Source organism: Balaenoptera ricei, chromosome 15, assembly GCF_028023285.1.
Source record: "Balaenoptera ricei isolate mBalRic1 chromosome 15, mBalRic1.hap2, whole genome shotgun sequence".
Taxonomy (NCBI): Eukaryota; Metazoa; Chordata; class Mammalia; order Artiodactyla; family Balaenopteridae; genus Balaenoptera; species Balaenoptera ricei.
In genome coordinates this window covers 56,918,678-56,940,287 of record NC_082653.1, presented here as the reverse complement: position 1 = coordinate 56,940,287, position 21,610 = coordinate 56,918,678, and the positions used below count along the sequence as shown (strand labels likewise).

The window sequence follows — 21,610 nt, the reverse complement described above, 5'->3', positions numbered from 1 at the left end:
ATTGTTCCATTTGCTTTTGCAGCCTGAATTTTCATTGCATCTTTTATAACCCTAGGAGATTCTGTACTCTGTCTCTCTCCGCTGGGTGGAAAGCCTTAAGCAGCCTCTGTGTAGCAGAGGATGGAGCCATGGGGAGGGAGGGGCAGGAGAGAAAGGGAACAATTAGATACAGAGAATTAGGGGCAGCTTGACTGACCCACGTGCACCACTCACAGAATACTGGGAGGCCCGGAGAGTAAGTGTCAAGAAGGTCTTACTGAGATTCAAAAAAAAAAAAAAAAAAAATTGGAATATACATAGGCTATCCTCTGGAATGTACAAATAAATCTACATTACTCAGAAAGACAGAAAAACATATGCATGCTCCAGTCGAATATAAATAGCTCAAAATCTTGAAATGAAAGTAGTTTTGACTATGAGAAAAAGAAACCCAAAGCTTATGTCATCTTGGCCCACAGAAACGTGCCCATCCCTCAGGATATGTACCCGTCCAGGGGATTACAGGCTTGAATTCTCCTTGTGGAGCAGAAGTGCTTCTCTACTTCAGAGAGAAGTAGAAGGATAGGAAAAAATCAAGAAGAGAAGGCTCAACCAGGAGAGAAGATGGAAGGTCTACATCGCTAGCATGCCGTATGGAAATACCAAGAAACACGCAGCTAACTCACCCTGTAATTTGTGAACACTAAACTATTCTTTTGGTCAAGAGAAGATTCTTCTACTGCATTTTCCGTGCCCTAGATTTGGGCAGAGAAAATCGTTAAAAATAGCAGATAATTTTCAGATTTGGGAAATGCAGGATTTGCCATTGAAAGGTGAAATGAATTTCATAGTTAAAAAGGCCTCCAGCTTTGTGAACTCCTCAGAAGCCATAATTCTGATATAACCTCCTTAGAATATTCAGTCCAGACAGATGCTATCATATTTATTTCAGGCCTAAGAGGCTGGAAGCACACACATCTCTGGATAGAGAAGCTTGAAAAGGACTTCCTCTAAAACCACAAAGCAAATGTCATCCATGGAACATTCTCTAAGCAGTCAACACAAAAACACTTCCTTTAAAATAAGATCTGGTTGAGACAGAACCAATCAAAAAGTAATCTTCACATGTGTCATTCCCTAAACAGAACAATGGCGCCATATGCCCTGAAATGGTCCCCAGTGTTTGCCTCTTTGGCAGTTGCCACTGGGTGGAAGATCCTCAAAGCCAGTGAAATAAGCCATAAGAAGAATGCTGATGTAAGCCCCCTTCCTAAGGCAGTTGTGTACTATATTTATAGCATCAACAGTTTAATTGGGAAGTTTGCTACTAATGATGTAAACACAGCTGGCACATTTTCAATTCAAATAGACACAACTCATTCGCAGACATAACTAGGATTTGTTTGCTCAACACCGACATTCAGCTGTGTTCAACAACATCTCAGAATCCAGGCGAGGTGTTTCGATAGCTGTGTCAAGGATAAAATCCAGGAGCTTATAGGCACACACTTGGGCAAATAGGTACCACCCATTTTTAGATATTCTCAGATCAAATAATATTTCTCTGAAAGTCTCTGAAAAGTGTTCAATGGATGCAGTATAAAACATGAAAGTAAAGCTTAGTTCAAAGAGTGTGCAGGGAGGCTAAGAAAAGGCATCACCCCAGTTTTCTTAGGGTCGGCTTCATGTTTTGGATGCAGAATGGAAGGCAACCTGCCATGTCCGAAAACATCTCTATTTTGTTATACATCAAAGGTGATCGTGAAAGCTTCTTTTCTTTTCTAATGAAAGCTTCTTTTGCATGTTCTGAAAGTCATGTAATCTGTGTCTGGTGACAATAGAGAATTCAGTGGATCATATTCATGCCCAAAAGGCCTGTATTTTGATAACGAAAGCAAGGCTGTGACCTTGACAAGGGAGTGGTGAAATCTGAAGCCAGTACTCACTGAGTAGCTGTTTCTGAAGACAATTCTAGAATGAAATGCCTTGTATCAGAGGTCTGGTCTGAATGCTTACTATTAAATATTAGGTTAAATTGAGCTTTTTATTCAAGAGCAAGACATTGTGATTAATTTGGTGGAAATCCATACGTTGCTTTCATGGGTTCATTGAAAATTCAAACGGAACGGAAACGCATGCTCTGACATGGGCAAGAAGTAGGTAGCTGGGGCCAGAACCAACATCCCTTCCAGTGAAACATCCAGAACCAAGGCCCCTGATAATATCAGAGATCCCATTCACTCACACGCCAACTGGTGTTTTAAAAAGACTCTGGCTTCTGCTTTGGATGTTGTGGCCACATCATTTTTTGACCAAGGAATGTTCCATCTAAAAAAGAAAAAAAACCCCAGGAAATCTAAGATGACCTGGATGATTTAATGCCAAACACTGGAACAAATTTATCCGAAAGAGGAGGAAGTAAAGAATATAAAGCGAATCGTGAAAGAAGGGAAACCAGGATTCTGACAAAGAGACACTAAAGCCACACGTTAAAAATAAAATGTTGAGGCACCTGCGGTAACCATTAGGCCTGCAGGGGTTGCAAGCTTCACGGCTGAATTGTTCATGGTTACAGAAGTTGTTCTAAACACTGCCAGATTTTAGGCAGTTTGAAAAAGGAGGCTGTTTTTCCATTGGGTTTTGGTTTTGGTTTGAAATCCCCATGGCCATATTGAACAAAAGAGACCAAGAAGAAAAATGCAAAAATCTTTGTGAGGGTTTTTCTCTGCCATCTCACTCCTTGTAGCCCCTGCCACAGTGAGGGGACCAGGGCAAAACATAGCAACAAAAGGAGAGATGACATCTCATGTCTCAATGACTTGGAAAACACCTGATTGGGATTAAAATGTAATTTCGTAGAGTAACTATGAACTGAAAGAGGAAACCACGTTTAATTCTCTCAACTGGAGTGGAGGAGCCAATCAGAATGTTTACAGATGCCTTTTCATGTGATTCATGCCGCTAAATGTATCACATAACCAGATGGGTTTGCCGCCACCCATGTTTGGCCAGGAAGGATAGATTTTTGCAGTATTAAAATTCCATGGCTTCAAAATGGTGGTTGTAAACCAAGGAGGTCTAAGAGTTATTGCAGAGTCCAGGAATCCGTAGGTCCCCGATGATTTTTATGGACAAAACCCACGAAAAAGTCTTGCATACTTTAAAAACTGGACAGAGAGGCAGTTTGTGATGAACAGAATTAATTTCGGAAGTACTGAATGCTGCATTTTCTGAACAGATAGATAGATCCTAAGTGCGGCTATCATCTTGTCAAATCGACATCTTGTCAGTTGCTTGAAAATTTTGACTTACAAAAAGTAGCTCTGAAACTAGTAGATTTTGATCAAGGTTTGACAACCGGTAGCACGATCCATCTTTTGGCAAGACTTCGCTCTATGCCACCTGTTCTACCCTGAAAAGAATAGAGAGGCTCAGGTATTCACACAAGCAGGATCTCTTCTTGGGAGTCTAGCTGTGAATATTTCGAATACCTTAGCAGTGTAGCCCTCTGGTAACGTTCAAGATAACAAAGAAGACCAGCGAGGACAGAGCATCCTCAGGGGTGGGAGTTAGGGTGTGTTGCAATGAGTGACACCAGAGAAGAGCACAGGATGGCCATTAAGAGGACCAAATTCAAAGCCAGCATCCCAGTGACACTTGATGAATTAAGACACATTGAAGAGCAAGACAACTTCTGAACCTGACGTGGCAAAAGGGATCTAATTCTTCTGGCTGCTGATCATTCAAACCTGGTCTCACTGCTTTACACACACTTAACCTTGGCTTTAACTTTGAATGTTCTGCACTTTTCAAAGTCATCTTTGACCTGAAAGTGCCCGAGGGTATCTCTGCTCTGCAAGAGTTAGAGGGCTCAACTCAAGGTTATTACCAAATGAGAGAGATAAAAGAGCAGAAGTTGACCTTTTCCACTGAAATGTCAGGATTCAAGGCTGGGTATCTTAAATATGAGGACGCTTCTTTTGCTTTTGTGTCAGATGCATACTTGATAAACATCATGCATGTTAAAGAAAATGTGCATGCTAACCCCACCAGTGTGGAGTGATGACACAGAGCTCGCCTTTTCACATGGGGAAGGAGATCTAGTTGGCTCAGAGCTAGGCATTAAAGTTGAGCCTCTTCTTATTCCTTGTGTAATATCTGCATCCACCCAAAAGCTTTTAGAAGGGGAATCTCTAGGCCGCCAACCTCTCCTCTAAGTCATATGTTAAGGACGTAGTTTTGTTCACTGAATCCACAGACACTTCCCACCAATGCTGGGCTGTCATAGACAAATAGACTGACTGCATTTGCAAAAATGAATACTATTCAAGTCCTGTCATAGCTTTGTCCTTTGGTGGAACACTGAGTCCAAAGAAATGGCAAACTCATCCCTTCCCGAGGAGGATGGTGCAAATATCGTCCAGAAAAAGAATCAGGGTCACAATGTTCCATGAGCAAGCAACCCTATCATTTCTTTTCTCTGGGTTGGTGGTGGCTTCTGCCCTGCTCTGTGTTCCACCGTGGTGCCTGGGCAAGGCTGTCATTTGTGGCATATGACATCACAGTCAAAATCTCTGAATCCTCACCACGGATTCTGGGAGAATGTACATTGCAGGATGCATGTCAGACTCAGAAATCTGTAGTGGTTTTGTTTTGCTTTAGTGAAGCTTTATGCAGAACGAATTATTCTCAACTTCCTCTGAAATCTAGATGCTCAGTGCCTGGGAAAGAGTAAGGTCTGCAGAAATATGTCATGAGTCACTCTTCCCAATAATTTGGCAATTGCAAGAGCAAGAAAAACCAAGGTGGATCATCATGGTTATTTTAGTCATGACATGGGGTCTCGGGCCACTCGACGGGGGATCATCAATGGGCTTGTTGCAACCATGTGTTATCTGGGAGCCCATTTTCCATTTGACATTCAAATTACTAATTAGAAGAAGTACCATTGGTCCAAGTGGAAACCTGGTGAACATATGCAAAGAAATTTATACTAAAATCATAGAGATCCTGGCCCCAGGATACCCACAGACTAGGATCTAAAATGCCTTTTTTTCCCCAGCCATGTAAACACCTCACCTTCGTATTATGAACACCAAGAACTTACATGAGGAGGGAAGGACTCTGGGGATCCCAGAGCGGGCACTGCAGAGGAGAAAGGCAGTACTTACGCCAAACATTTGTCGGAGGTCGGGATCCCGGAACCTGAAGGGGATGTTGGAGACGTGCAGCCTCTTGGGCTGGGACTTGTTTTCCGTATTTTCGGAAGGTTGTGTCTGGGGCTGACCATCCGTGGGCGCCGCATCATCTGTCTGCTAAAAGAACAAGAGGAAAGCAAAGAGGATTTGAGTGGACCCGAATGTTCTTTCCAGTGTGCTTTTGCTTCCCCTAAATGGTAGGAAAATGCCAGAACAAAGGAATAAGGACAGGAAGAAACTGCTGAGTCATTCATTCATTCATCCAACAAAATATTTATTGAACATCCACTGAGCGCCCATCACGGATCCAGGATTCAGCAGCGAGCAAAACAACAAAGATCGTTACTGTCATGGATCCTAATTCACACAGGGGAAGACAGACAATAAACTCATTAAGGAAATACAGAGCTGGCAGAAGGAGATAAGCACTATGGGGATAAAGCAAGGGGAGGGGCCCGCTGGTACTGGGGTGCAGCGAGTTCTCATAGATAATTAGAGAAAACCTCATCTAGAAAAGGAGAATACTCATTAAAGGTATCCCTTCATCAAGGCTATTCAAAAATCTGAAAATACACCTGCATAATTGTTGAGGCCATACAGATAAAAATATTAGGAAATCTCCTAAAACATTTGAAAAGCCTGTTTGGTGTTCTGAAGTCCAAGTAACCATCTGCTGGACTTAAATTTTATTTTTTACGGTTTTCATTTTTCATTTCTTGATTGTGCAGACCTGTGCTGTTCATTATGGTTGACCCCCTGTGGCTCTTTAAAGTGAAATGGACTAAGATTAAGTAAAATGGGAAATCCAGTGCCTTCCTTGCACTAGCCACATTTAGCATGCTCAGTAGCCACACGTGGCTGCTGGTTTCCATGTCGGACAATGCAGATATAGAACATCTATATCTAGCAAGTTCTGTTGGCCTAAGTTGGTGTAGACAATGTTACATTATTAGCATAACTCATTACTCTGCCTCCCACTCTACCCCATCCCCCAAGTAAAAGCCTGGATAGTATGATATCACATTGGCACCCCTATACAGGCAGGAACCAGGAGAAAAGCCACTTTAACATTTGATTTAATCATATAGGCCATTCCCATACTCTCAGTTCTAGAGTTTTAACATTTCAGAGATGCTTCATTTCTAGATACTTTCTCTGCAATTAGCATGTACTGCCTCTACATCAGATAACTGGCTTCACTAAAACAATGATGGAAAACCCATGCAAGAAGCCCATCAAATTTACCAGCAAGGGACTGTCCCCACCTACTCATAAGCAATTTAGAAGCATTTACCTGGGACAAAACTATCAATGCAGGCAGCTAGGTGTAAAATAATACAGACAATCTTACCAACTGACATATGTATATATAAAGCCAAAATAACATGGGCATAATTAGTGACTTTCTTGTCAACCCTTGTATTTACTGACAGATTTCGCTGGCAACTCCTTCCTAACACACCCTAAATTGTATCTGGAAGTCAAGACCTTCTGGTGGTTGCCATACTACTCTTCCAAGCTCCTTTGGTAGTCAAAGCCCTACCAGCTAACTTTCTTCAACTTTCAAGGGCCCTGTCATGAAGATAATGTACCTGGTCATTTTGCCGACGCTGTTGGATTGAATAAAGAGGATGGTGATCGTTTTCTAATCTGGAAAATGAGCAGTAACAGTGGTGCACACCTTATAAGGTTCTGTGACGACTGAACATGGTAACACATGATGCCGACTTGGCAGAGTTCTCGGCACACAATACAGTCAATAAATGGGAGGTAAGGCATTTTTTAGACTGGAGGTGATTTTTACAAAAATGTCAAAGGACACGTGCAAAAAGCCTTTCAGGAAACATGAAGGAAAGGTTCTCACACGCTTATTAAACACATCTTTCCTGAGCAACTACTATCCCCTGGACACTTAAGTTCATCCTCCAAAGCATATGCAGTCTCCAGTTTAGTGGAAGAGAAAGAGGTAGAAAAAGACAATTGTAATACAGACTATTGAGAGCAGGGGTCAGAATGAATCACAGGGGGCTGAGTAAACTTAAATCAGGGACACACCACAAGCTTGCCGATTCTGGAGGTTACATTTTCAGTGGGAGATGTTTAAGAGAAAAGGTAAAGGGGACCAATGCTGTACCAGCAGAGGGCAAAGCATGTGGCAGGATGCAGAGAGGTGAATCGTGTTCTGGATTCGGGGGAACTACATGTGGACCTTCGTGTCACTAGTTGGAGGGCGTGTGTATGAAGGGTGGGCGGGAGAATACACTGTAGAGGGAGGCAGGGGTTGGACCATGAAGAACCCTGGGTGCAGACCAAGAGGATACATTTCATCCTAAACACTAGGAGGAGACACTTAAGGATCATAGCAGGGGTGTGACATGGCCAGCGTGAGATACAAGCTGAGCCATGGGAGATGAACGATAAATGTCTCTTTCCTGGCTGGCTGACTCACCAACTGAATGGGTGAATGCATTACGAGTATATGAAGAAATGAATGCATGAAGGAGTGAACCATCAGCTTTGCCACCTTCAAGTGACAGTCGAAGAACAATATTATAACACTGAGACCCAGAGCAGGGACTGTATTTTCTCTGCTGGTAATATGAGGTCTGGCGACATACCCATGAGATAGATGGAAATGACTTTGCATCATGAGACTGTCACTTTCAGAGGGGTCAGGGGTCTTAACTACGCCAACAAAAAACTTCTCTAAGTTTGCAGAAGCAGCAGCTCAGCCCCCATGCTTTCAAGCCCACTTTTTCCCTCCTGTTAGGAGTTGCTGTTCAAATGCAAATTAAAACCAGCTCCTTCTCCTCCCAAGAAGGAAACTTAGATTTGGATTTGTGTATATCTGCTGGATATTTCAGCTTAAGAAACCTAATTAGGAATTACAGAGATTATGATTAAACATATTAAATGATTAATAGCATTATGCTGCTCATGTGAAAATGAAAATTAATCATCTTTAGTCAAACAGGACTTTGGAGAAATCTTTGCGTTGTTTCCTTTGATAAAAACATACACCGCTCAATTAATCATTGTGTAGCGTGTGCAAATATACAAATGCTCGTAAATGGTTGCGTCGGAATACCTGTGTGTTAAAAGTAATTTCAAAGATAACACGGAAAAAGAAAAACTCAACCAAAAATACTTCAGACATCATAGGGGAATGGAAAGGAAAGGGACGAGGAGGAATGTCAGGATCCAGAGGTTGAAAAAGAAAAATTGAAAAAAAAAAATCTTTTAGATTGAGCATGCTTGCTTCTGTGGTGTGATGTAACACAAGACGGGGCTTTGATGAGGACCAAATGCAGTAGGAGGTGAACAAAAAAAGCTACGACAGAGCCTCAATCACGCTAGGAGTCAGAGCTACAGGAATGACCCTTACTGACCCACATCTTGAGTATTTCAGGCTGTGAGATTTCCTTTTTGTTGGGAACTTTCAGGGAAAACATATTCAGAACATATTCAGTGTTTTATCTCTCTCTATTAGTTTCCTAAGAAATTACCAAAACTCTGGTGACTTAAGGCAACAGAAATTGATTCTCTCCCAGTTGCCAGAAATGTACAATAAAGGTGCCATCGGGGCCACGCTCCATCTGGAGGCTTCCAGGAGAAATCCTTCCTTGTTCTTCCAGCTGCTGGCGCCTCTTGGCTCAGCGGAGCTGCACTGCTCCAATCTCTCGTCTTCGTTCGGCCTTCTTCCCTCTGCATGTCTGAGACTCATCTCCCTCTGCCTTTTTCTTCTTACAAGGACATTAGTCATTGGATTTAGAGCTCACCCTAAATTGAGTATGATCTGGTCTTGGAATCCTTAACTTAATTACATCTGCAAAGACCTTTTTTTTCTTTTTTTCCAAATAAGGTCACATTCCCAGGTTTACGAAGATCAGAACATAGACATATTTTTTGAAGGCCATCATTCAACTCACCAAGACCCCTGCTAAGCAAACAGACCAGAAATGCATGGAGAATGAGTAATTGTTATCAAGGTGTGGTTGTACTTTTTACCAGTTCTGGGGGCATGGGGCTCTCAAAAGGGTTGGCCTCAACCCAGGTTCAGAAGAAGGGAGAATGTCCCTACTAGAGGTGCCCCCAGGCTCTCATCCATCACACTGGTCACTCTGATGAGTTCCTTAAAATGAGAAGAGACTTGAGTCTTCCCTTCAAACGCTGGGCTCCAAGACCCCCTTTCTGCACCTGCTTCTGGATGCACTGACACGCTTCAGCCGGGCTGAGAAGCGTTCCTTCAGCCTCCAGAAAGGCCACCAGCACTTGCAAGATGAAGACCTGCCTGCAGGTTCCCTGCACAGATGGATAAGCGTCCCTGAGAACTCCGCTGAAGCTTATGGCAAAAGCACAGGGCACAATGTCTAAAGACAAAAATAATGTGAAAAAGCTACACAACTTACTAAAAGAATGAAACATCTAGAATGTGTCTTGCTGAAAGGCAGGGTCTACCTGGTTTGCAATTACATTCCCCAAGGCTTGTGCATGCCAAGGTTTAGTGGGAATTAATCGTTGAAAGAAGAACTCTTGATTTATCCATGTCTGAGTTTTTTTCTTTGAAAGTCATCTTGGCTCTAAAGTGGGAACCAACTGAATTAGAAATGTACCTCGTAAACCACATTTGGAAGATCAGGAGGTGGAACATAAAAACGAAGCAAATTCATACTGGTCCACTCGCTCAGAGACTGAAGGAAATTGAGACAAGTAAGGATGTGAGAGCTGTAAGCAGAATGGCCAGGGCACCATCCGTCTCAGAACCCTCCCATCCAGACCCTCACCTTGGTCTAGGAGACACAGCCCTAACCCCCTTGCTTCCTACCGCTCCCCTGTCTTGTTCACGGGCCTCTTTGCTCTCCCTTCAACATACTCAACACACACCTCCTTAGTCTTTGCACCTGTTTGTTAGTCCCTTTGCCTGGATATTTCTCTCCCCAGACGCCTGTGTAGCTTGCCCCCTCTTGCCAGTCAGGTCTCTGCCCAGATATCACCCGTCGGAGAAGTCTTCCCTGGCCCCATCATCTAAAACAGCCACAACACAGAAAACTAAAAATAGAATTACCATATGATCCAAAAGTCCCACTCCTGGGCATATACCCAGACAAAACTCTAATTCAGAAAGAATGCACCCCTATGTTCATAGCAGCACAGTTCACAATAGCCAAGACATGGAAACAACCTAAATGTCCATCAATAGATGAACAGATAAGGGCTTCCCTGGTGGCGCAGTGGTTGAGAATCTGCCTGCCAATGCAGGGGACACGGGTTCGAGCCCTGGTCTGGGAAGATCCCACATGCCGCGGAGCAACTAAGCCCGTGAGCCACAACTACTGAGCCTGCGCGTCTGGAGCCTGTGTTCCGCAACGGGAGAGGCCGCGACAGTGAGAGGCCCGCGCACCGCAATGAAGAGTGGCCCCCGCTCGCCGCAACTGGAGAAAGCCCTCGCACAGAAATGAAGACCCAACACAGCCAAAAATAAATAAATAAATAAATAAATTAAAAAAAAAAATAGATGAACAGATAAAGAAGATGTGGTATATATATATACAATGGAATACTACTCAGCCATAAAAAAGAATGAAATAATACTATTTGCAGCAACATGGATGGAAATAGAGATTATCATACTAAGTGAAGTTAGTCAGAAAGAGAAAGACAAATACCATATGATATCACTTATATATGGAATCTAAAATATGACCCAAAGGAACCTATCTGTGAAACAGAAACAGACTCACGGACATAGAGAACAGACTTGTGGTTGTCAAGGGGAAGGGGGTTGGGGGAGGGATGAAGTGTGAGTTTGGGATTAGCAGATGCAAACTATTACATATAGGATGGATAAACAACAAGGTCCCACTGTACAGCACAGGGAACTGTATTCAATATCCTGTGATAAACCATAATGGAAAAGAATATGAAAAATAATGTATATATATGTATAACTGAATCACTTTACTGTATAGCAGAAATTAACACAACATGGTGGATCAACTACGATAAAACATTTATAAATAAATAAATAAATAAATAAATAAAACAGCTGCATCAGCATCTCCTCCCTTCATGCCCATTGATTTGTTTTTTCACAGCACACATCACTTCTTACCTTTACATTATATGCTTCTGTTAATCTCTATAGTCTGTCTTCTCCACCAGAATGCACAGTCCATGAGAGTAGAGACCGCAGAACCTCTATTCACTTTTTATCCCTAACCTCCTAGAACAGAGTTTCTCAATAACAGAAACGTTGACATTTGGGCCTGTTTAATTCTTTGACGTGGTGACCACCCCGTGCATCGTGAGGTTCAGTAGCACCCCAGGCCTCCGCCCACTTGAGTTGAGACAGCTGAAAATATCTTCTGGGGTTCAAATGTCCCAGGGGGAGCAAAATTGCATGAATTGAAACCGTTGACCTAGCATAGGTGGTAAATTCTCAGTAAATATCTGTAACGTAAATGAATAGGCCTGGTTTTGCCATGAGGGAGCTGCATGAATGCTAACTTCATGTCTCTGGGTCTTAGTTTGCATGTGCATAAAGAAATAAATGTATATCTGTCCTGGATCCTTTAGAGTGGGGTCATGAAATCAAAGTCCCGTGAATAAACAGGGGATCATTACCATCCTTATTAGGAGCAGGATTAATAACCATCAGCTTTTGTTCTTTATTTCTCAGGCCCACAGCTGCCGATGACTCTGCGATGCAGAGCCCTCCTCATCACGCGGGAGAGCTTGCAGGACCCTGTGTGGATGCAACGTCCGTTAACCTCAAGAGGTGCATGTCCAGGCAGCTCTTGGCAAGAGGTTCCCAAATCAGCTCACTAGAACAGCAAAGCCAGCTTCTGCTCTGGCCCAGTTCGAAGGCCCTGTTAGGAGGCAGGATGAGTGCCACAGAATTTTTCCTAATAAACAAACTCCCCAGATATTGGCGCAGGTTATAAATGTTAAGAAAACACCACCAGCACTTTAATCTCCTAAAGATCACTTAGTGCTTCCACAAAAACCTTAATAAAGAACCGCGGGGCTCCCTCTGCTATAATCTTTCCTAATTCAATGAATAGCTCTGAGCAACCTAAGGCTAATCCTGGTGAAATTGGATTTTGATATCGACCAATCCAGGGATGACTGCTGGAGAGAATACGCACGGTTGTGCAGAAGTCTGCGCCTTTCAGATCCTGGCCCCGCCCCACGCTCTGCTGAGTTCACCTGTGGACCATATTTTGGGGATGACCAGGCTGTAGAATCACAGACCAAGGGCTTTTGCAGCTGGAAATCTCTGAGTTCAAACTCTGTTCCATCATTTACTATTCCAGCTCCTTAAATTCTTCTGAGCCTCAGTTTCCTCGGCTGCAAGTAGGGATAAAAGAGTTGCCTGTAGTCCCAGGTCATTGGAAGTAACGTAGGTGACCACCACAAGGATGCGTAAGTAAAATGTGGCAAAGTTGTCAGCAGAAATTTGAATTCAGAGAGAAAGGAGAGATTTGGAAGCACAGCATGGAGTGTGTGTATGGGGGAGGGGGGGCAAGGATGATAAATAAACAGGAACTGTACCAAAGTATACTTGATGAAGGCAAGCCGAGGGTGCCACTCCCAAACGTGCCTTTCTGCCACAAGGATTATTGGGGGAAACAGCAGGCATAGGAGAAGCTCTGAATATAGAGTAGAAGTTACCCTTTTTGTAAGAGACGTTTACATTTATAAGGGAACTCTCCATTTGTAAGGGTGTCTCCCTCTAGGTACAGGGGAGAGACGGATAACTAAATCTCTAGAAACTCTTAGCAATGGGAAGGTGACAACTTAAATCTGCATCACAACCACGCCCTCGTTTACTGAGTTTTTCCTCATAACCCCCCAGACTGGCTCCCATTCCCAACATCTCCTTTTGTCTTGAGCTGGAGATAGTATCTAAGGTGGTGGCTTGGACCATTTTGGGGCATTGCTCAGGTTCCCTGGGTCTCTCCTACGTGCACAGGAGGCGTATATGTCATTATTATTATTAAACTTCTGTTTGTTTTTCTCCTGTGAACCTTTCATTGCAGGGGGGGTGGGTCTCAGCCAAGAACCTAGAAGGGTAAAATTATTTTTCCTGCCCTACGTGACAAAAATGAAAACGCATATGCTGACAACATAGCACTAGTTCAAGGTCGGTGATCAAGCACTTTAGGGCAGCCCTGTCCAACAAAATAAAACAGGAGCCACAGAGGTAATTTAAACATTTCCAGAAGCCATTTGTCAAAAAAGTAAAAAGAAACACGTGACGTTAATTTTAAGAACATTATTTGTTTAACCCCCCTGAATAAAAATATTACTTCAATTCATAAACAATGTAAGTGATATTTTACATTTTTTTAACTCAATCTTCTAAATCTTGTGTATAATTTGTACTTAAGCTCATCATCTCAATATGGACACTAAGTTTTCATTGGAAATGCCTGAGCTGTATTTAGGCTTTGAAAGATTGATGGTTGACTATTCAAGAATCTCCAAACATACCTAAATGGATTCGAATCACTGAATCAAGTATCAGTGTTTGCATTAAATTACAGTTGAATCAAAATAAAGATTCAGTTCCACAGTCATACCATCCACATTTCAAGGGCTCAAGGGATACCCATGGCTGGCAGAGTGAGGGCCCCTTAGAAGCGTTAATATCCTAATCCCTAGAACCTGTGACTATGTTACTTTATATGACAAAGGGGAATGAAGGCTACAGATGGATTTAACATTGCTAATCAGCTGACCTTAAAACAGGGAAATGATGCTGGATTATCTAGTGGGTCCAGTGTACCTACAAGGGTCTTAAAAGTGGAAGCAGGAAGCAGAACAGCCAGCGACAACGACTCCACCCCCCATCGCTGGCTTTGAACTTGGAGGAAGCAGGTCATGAGCCAAAGAATGAGGGTGACCTCCAGGGGTCAGAAAAGGAAAGGAAAGGGATCCTATCCAGAGCCTACAGGAAAAAAATGTAATCCTGAAGACACCTTGCTTTTAGCCTGGTGAGACCTATGCCAGACTTCTGACCCCAAACTATAAGATAAATAAATTTTTGTTGTTTAAGTCACTGAGTTTGTGGTACTTTGTTAGGGCAGCAACAGAAAGATAATGCATCTCCTACTTAAAAAGCATAGCTACAGAACATTTCCATCATTGCAGAAAGTTCTGCTGGACAACACTGCTTTAGAGCAATGGTGTCTTGGGGGGATGGGAGTGGAAATGGGTTTAAAAGGGAAGAAAGTAGGAAAAGAAAGAGAAAGGAAATGTCTTCTTTAGGGCACTGGTGATGGGACGCTTCAAAAGGAGGAATGTGATAATTTGAGAGTCAACTCTCCGTGGCTGTGTTTTCAATAAAAATATTTTTAAAACATGAAATAAATTTGGGGTAATCATAGCTTCCTCATGTGGTACTGCAAGAATTAAATATGCACCACATATATAGGGGTATGCTTCCTCATGCAGTTGGTCCTACCAATGGCAGCTGTTAACGTTTGTTGCTATCATTATCATTATTATTATTGTTACTGGGGATACATCTCTTCACTTTGTAGATAAATGTTTCTTAACCTCTTTCTGGGTTCTTAGACACACTAGGGTTTTATGAAAGCTATGGACCTACCAGACACACTAAGGGTTTTATGAAAGCTATGGACCTACTGCCTGGGGGGAAAATGCACATACATCTGAACTTTGCATACAATTTCAGAAGTTCACAAACACCCGGAAGGATACAGTTGACATCCATGGACCCTGGGTAAGGACCACTACTGTGGAAGGGCATTCACCTCCCCTCTACCCTGAGTTGAGACATTGGATGCTGAGACCACCACCCACGGGTCACTTATAAGCTAACTGTGGACCTGGCTAAAGGGTCTGAGATAGAGCATTGAAAATAGAACTGTGCTGAGATCCTACTGTGAGTTGGGTATCTTTCTAGATGCTTTTCATACCTTATCCCACTGAATCACCATAAGGCCATGAGGCTCAGAGAGGTTAAGTGACTTGTCCAAAGTCGCACAGCTAGGAGATGGCAGAGCCAGAATTAAACCTAGGATATCTAATTTCATATCCTGGACTCTTTTGCCCCCTCCCCACCACGGCCTCTCAAAGTCAAGGTGAAGATGCTTTGCAAAGTCCAAAGACAGCCAATTCCTAGAAAGCAACTGCAGGGCACTCGTACAGAGGAATAAAGATTCAATGAAGTTCTAACTGCTTGGGCTTTAGGTCTGGGCTGGAACCAGAGTGATAAGCTCTGTGAACAGGGCCTTATCACAACCAACCAACCCAAAAGCAAACAAAACCAGTCTGCTTCAGACGCCTCCTCTGAGCTCTTAGACACCTTGTGTTCCTCTCTGTTCAGCCTTTATTAACCATAGCTTTTGAAAAAAAATCAGTTTACTTACCTCTCTGTCTTAATAGAATATTAACATCCCAAAGACAAACACTATATCAAATGCATCTTTGAAGCCCTTTACCACATCCCATAGTAGGTACTTAGCAAACCTTTATTGCCTCAATCCAGGAAACCTCTCTGGGTCCAGCTTCTTTCTCCATGAGCATCTCCCACTCTGCCAGGAAGGTATCAAAATCCAACACCCAAGACTCAACACTAAGGCAGTACGATCCCCTCCCCAGCCCTGCCCCACTTCCCGGTCAGCCTACTGAATATTCAGCACCTTCCCTCTAGTACCGGCCTGCTCCCCTCCACGCACAAAGCTCTTAACGGCGATAAATAAAAAATGTACTTTTGAATAGCCAGATGCTTCTCCCTCCTCCACCAGTCAAGTTATTTCTCAGAGAGAAAAGCTTCTGAGTGTCTTCAAGGCATTATTTAAGTTGACAATATTATGTGAGCGATGTACTTGGGACCGAGTTGATTTGTGTAACAAACACTTGCCCTGTCTCTTCTTGCAGCCTGAATAGCAGTCTTGATTTAGCCAGGGCTGTCGGGCGCCAAGTGAATTTACAGGATCCACAGTCCCTCTCAGGCTGCAGAGACGAGCAGGGGCAGAGCACGGAGTGGCATAATTCAGTACATTGTGCTATAAGCTCTGAAAATACTATCACGGAGCTCTGCAATATACCTATTTGATTTGATTCGTAAACTTGATAAAAAAGCAATCGAGAAAAGTTCAGGGGGAAAATATATATGTTCTAAGCAAAAATGTAACCATATTGAATGTGTACAAAGGACCAAAGAAAGGAGTGGGGAGGGGAGAAAATCATGCATACTAAATCAACTTCCTACCCTTGCATTAGACAACATTGCACATTCTCCATTTAAAACGAAGCAAGATGGTGCAAAGTGATTTTCCATTAAAAATAATAATCATGGTAAGCTCGGGGAATGTGAATGGAAACCCACATCTTGGGTTCTCTCGCAATCCCACTTCAAAACGGGGCTTGTGCAGATTCACCCAGCTTCCTGCTTTTTCATTTTAGCTCCGTAGGCAAACAAATAAGTTAATCACGCAGCTTTGGATAGAGTTAATGCCTCCTTCTTAACGTGGCTGGGCTGATTCCACAGCTAGGTGACATAGATTTAAGAAATATATCGAATTTCTCTCAATGCAAATAAATTCAATGCTCTGCCAGAATGATGAAATTCCTCGGACAGGAGAAGGGCTGGAGGACAGAGACGGGATGACTCCAAATTCTTTGGCTACTTTTTTAGTCTTTGAAAGAATAGGATGAGCACGCAAGGGCCAAGCATCGAACACATCTGTAAAGGAGATGACCTGTCAAGGTGTCTGTATTAGTCAGCACCAGCTGCTGTAACAAAATATCACAGACTGGGTGGCTGAACCCACAGACATTTACTGCTCATGCTTCTGAAGGCTAGGAAGTCCATGATCAAGGTGCCAGCGTGTTCAGTTTCTAGTGCGAGCTCTCTTTCTGGGTTCTCACCTTCTGGCTGTGTCCCCGCATGGTTGGGGGGGGGGTGGGGAATGACCTCTCAATTCCTCTTCTAAGGATACTTATCTGATCATGAGGATCCCACCGTCATGATCTCATCTAACCCTAATTACTTCCCAAAGCCCCTGTGTCCAAATACCATCACACTGGGGGTTAGGGTTCGAACATACGAATTTGGGGGGTGGGGGGGACCCAATTCAGTCCACAGCAGTGTTTGCAGAGCCTGCAAACACCTAGGAATAAGGAAAGGTGTTTTGTCCTAAAGAGGGACAGGGGTTTCGTGGGGCTTGAAACTAGATGTTCTCCTATCCAATCACTCAAAATGTACTTATTGAGCATCTAGTCTATTTAAGTCCCTGGGGATACAGCAGGTAGAACTGGGGATTGGTGTTGCCTCTTAGACAGCAGAACAATACGACTATGAAAAGTGCTTTTTCTCTATTTCTCCATGATCAAACTTTTGGATTTTAAGGAGTTGAAAATAACTACTACTACTACTAACAATCAACATTTATAGGCTCTGAAACCAAACTATCTGGGTTGGAATTCCATCTCTCCCACATCCCAGCTGTGTGTCCTTGAGCAAGTTACTTAACCTCCCTGGGCCTCATTTCCTTCATCTAGAAAATAGGAATATTATTAGCACCTAACCCCAAATGAGTCAACACCTGGAAGTGCTTTTCCAGGCCTGTAATTATTATGATGATCAACACCTAGAACAGTGCCTGACACCTGGTAGCGTTTAATAAAGATTGGTTTAATGATTAGCACTCTGTTAAGCTCACTGCATCGCCTGATGACTCAGAGAGGAAGATTCTACTATTTGTCCCCATTTTACGATCAAGGAACTGAGGTTCAGAGAGCTAAGGGTTTCTTCGGGATGCTCAGTCAGTCCATGGCAGGCAGAGTGGCAGGATGGTTGGGAGAATTTCCTGGGTCAAATCCCTTCATGACATCTGAAGACCACACGACAGCTTTCTGGCCACCTGGTGATTAAAAACTCAGCCCAGTCCCTTTTCAAGGTTCGAAAGTCCATGAGAGTCAAACTCTCTTCCTAGCGCTGCAGACCTGTCCTGACGGATCTGCAGTAGCAGGGGGTGTTTCCTGCCTTTCCACCCCTTCCATTCCAGTACTTGGCAGGCCGTGTGAGGAGGTCCACCTCTGGGACCCTCTTCTTCCCCTATTAGGTCCTGTCCTTTCAGGCAGGGGGTTGGGAGAAAGGATGGAGGAGGTAGAGGACATTCACTGAAATAAGATGCTTCCTGGTGGTGAGACACAAGCGCCCCACTCTGCTCTCTCTCTCGTTCTGCTGGAGCTCGTGTGCCCCTGGTGGCTTTGCTGCATGTGGCAGAGCCTGAGGTGTCAGTATGCTTGGGTTACTTGGGGCGGTGATCAGCCACCCCCATCCTCCTCCACTGTTGCCCAGTGTCCTGTCTTTAAGGTCAGTACTCAATGCTCCCGACTCCCCTTGTAAACGGGGGTCCCTGCCGTCAGCACTGGGCTTCCTGGACAGCCTCAGAACTCCTGCCCTGTCCTCTGAACTTCACGCTCTCCCGAGAGCCAGGGGCACCACAGGGAGCAGAGGGCGGGCGCCCTGACACATCCTCCGTGACAGTTCTCTCCCATCCTGCTGTTTCCAACTACGCCAGCAAGCCTCCACCTTTATAAATCCCCCGATAAGAAGCAGGCACGAGTCTCTGTTAATGACATCCTGGGCCCAACTAATTTAAGGAACGTGTCAAGTTCTGCCAGGAACTGTGCCACCTTCTCCTGCTTTGATGGCATCATTAAGATGAGACTTCTTCTCTAGCCCAGCAAGCACCCAGCCTGAAAGAGAGGGCAGCACGCCACCCTCCCTGTCCAGGAGCGACTCTCCTACAGCTTTCCCCTCATCCCACCCGAGCCCCCTGGTTGTCTTTAATCCACTGTCTCACTCAGAAATCAAGTCCAACTTAAACATCAATTTAAAAAGAAGAAATGTTGATATTTTGTAATGAATCCTTAAATCCTCAAAGATTTTTTCCCTCCTAATGTATTATGTCACTCAGGATTTAATTTAACCAAATGACAGATCTATACATGGTACTCATTTTCCAGACCTAAGGAAACTGTTGAAAGCACAGTTTGGCTGCAGAAAACTGGTGATGAATTTAAGACAGAACTGTTCTCCGCTAAAATCCCTGGATTTTCCTTACTAATTACCTTTCTTTGTATAAATGCTTGAAACAAAGAAACAAGCAGTCCGAGGGTTTTGTTCTAGGACAGAACTGGGGTTTTCCCAGTGTACACTGAGACATGTGTAGATACCATTCTTTGTGAAAATTCACCTGTCTATTCACAGACATTTTGACAAAGAATCTTGTCTCATAAAGAACATGATTTCCGTAAACGGACACAATTCAGGTTACTTCTGAGTTCCAAATCCTATTCGTCAGTAGGCTAATTTCTCCTGCACTGGTAGATGGGGAGGGGTCTAAATATATGTTAGGAAATAGAAATACTAAGAAGTATACTATGAAAATAGAAATGCCTGCATCTCCTTTCTAGTTTGCTCTTTACCTAGATGGACCACAAACTTTTTCTTAAAGGTCCGTATAGTAAATAGTTTGATGTTGAGGGCCATTCAGCCTCTGTTGCACATGAAAGCAGCCATAGGCAATATGAAGAAAGAGAAAGATCCACTGGTCCTGGGGTCATCTCTCCTCTAATTATGTCATTCATGGCTCTAATGAGAAGAGGGTGAGGCTTGAAGAGATAAGATTTGGGAGGTGGATGAGATGCTGTGTGACCTGGGGCAAGTCACTCACCTTCTCAGAGTCTCACTGTCTTCATTTGTGAAAGAGGAAGGACAATACCCGCTCCCTCATGGGTCAGACAGAAACAAATGGGATTATGCCCCAGAAAGGGCCTCGACTATTTCAAGGTGTTGTGTATCTGTGATCAACGATTTCCATTTTTCTGGGTTACTCTATGGAAAAAGCAAGATTTTCTCACACTGCAGACAAAAACATGGAAACCAATGGAGCATCTAGACTTTTAGTCATTGGAGGTCCTTCAATTCAGGACACTTGGATTCAAGCCCAACTTTTGTCAGTTTCTCACTATGTCAGGTTTCTGGGATGAAATTTATTGCACCTGAATAAATGAAGGCACTGAATTGGGTGGGCTTCCTGGTACATATCAATTTTAAAATTCAAGGCTCTGAGACTCAGGGAGGGTGGGTGAGGTGGCTGGGGTGAGGGACCCAACCTTGGGGGCGGGGGGGGGGTTTGTTCTTGGTCACCCTTAGCAAAATGCAGGTTTTGTGATCTGAAAGGTGGACAGGTTTGCCTATAGTTGGAGAGGTAGAGAGTAATGCATGGACTCCATCAGTCTATCTCCAAGCACAGCCTTCACACCACATTGACGTGACCTGGGGAAGCCTGTTGAAAATGCAGATTTCTGGGCCCCGCCCCACGACGAATCATTCCTAACTCTGGACTCAAGATGAATCATTTTAAATAATCCTCACGGGTGACTCAGATGTATTCTAACATCTTGGCAGCCACTGTTTTATATCCTAGGGAGGCAACAATGTGAGTTTTTGTGTCTGGACTAAGAAACCAAATGGGACTGGAGCTCCAATTCCCAGTTATCCGACCTTGGACATGTTACTGTGCCCCTCTACACCTTACCTCCCGTGAATCCATTCATCCAGAGAATATCCATGGACTACCTTCAAAGTGACTGGGGAAGAACCAAAGGACAGGGGAGGATTAAAACCATAACGCAGGCACAGCACTTACCAACGACTTAAGGCTTTTTTTTTGTCTTATACATTTATTTATTTATTTAGTTTTGGCCGTGTTGGGTCTTTGTTGCTGCGCGCGGGCTTCCTCTAGTTGCGGCGAGCGGGGGCTGCTCTTCATTGCAGCGCGCAGGCTTCTCTTTGTGGTGGCTTCTCTGGCTGCAGAGCACAGGCTCTAGGCGCATGGGCTTCAGCAGTTGCAGCACGTGGGCTGCCGTAGTTGCGGCACGTGGGCTCCGTAGTTGCGGCACGCGGGCTCAGTAGTTGTGGCTCGCGGGCTCTAGAGTGCAGGCTCAATAGTTGTGGCGCACTGGCTTAGTGGCTCCGTGGCATGTGGGATTTTCCTGGACCAGGGCTCGAACCCGTGTCCCCTGCACTGGCAGGCGGATTCTTAACCGCTGTGCCACCAGGGAAGTCCCGTTAAGGCATTTTGTGAGCACTCAGTAAACATTAGTCACAGAAATCAAGTCTTCAACTACCCTCCTGAACCACCTTCGGAAAGCAGAACCACGGTTTAGAGGACACATCCCAAGCCCTGGATTGGATCTTTTGTGTATCAGGGTTTTGCACACAGCTATTGGACTGCTCTTGATCTGGGGGGCACACTGTCTCCCTGAATTCCCTCCTCTACCTAAAAAAGAGACGTGTGTTTTTAAGGCTGAGGGGGTGGGGTGGGGTGGAGGCAGGTTATGTTTCAAATGGTTTCTCTACTGAAGTTAAACAAGACTTTGTT

General features: G+C 43.9%; 1 protein-coding gene across 19 annotated transcripts in view; it reads right to left on the bottom strand.

Moving 5' to 3' along the window:
- The window catches only part of RBFOX1 (RNA binding fox-1 homolog 1), a 2,209,300-nt gene that overhangs the window by 126,000 nt on the left and 2,061,690 nt on the right, over positions 1-21,610 (bottom strand). For all 19 annotated transcript variants that reach the window (XR_009497779.1, XM_059898915.1, XM_059898899.1 and 16 more), the window contains one exon: positions 5,151-5,294. Coding sequence is in view for 18 of the 19 variants with exons in the window: in XM_059898915.1 (XP_059754898.1) it covers positions 5,151-5,294 (144 nt within the window). In the remaining variant the exon portion in view is untranslated. The remainder of the gene's footprint in view (positions 1-5,150; positions 5,295-21,610) is intronic.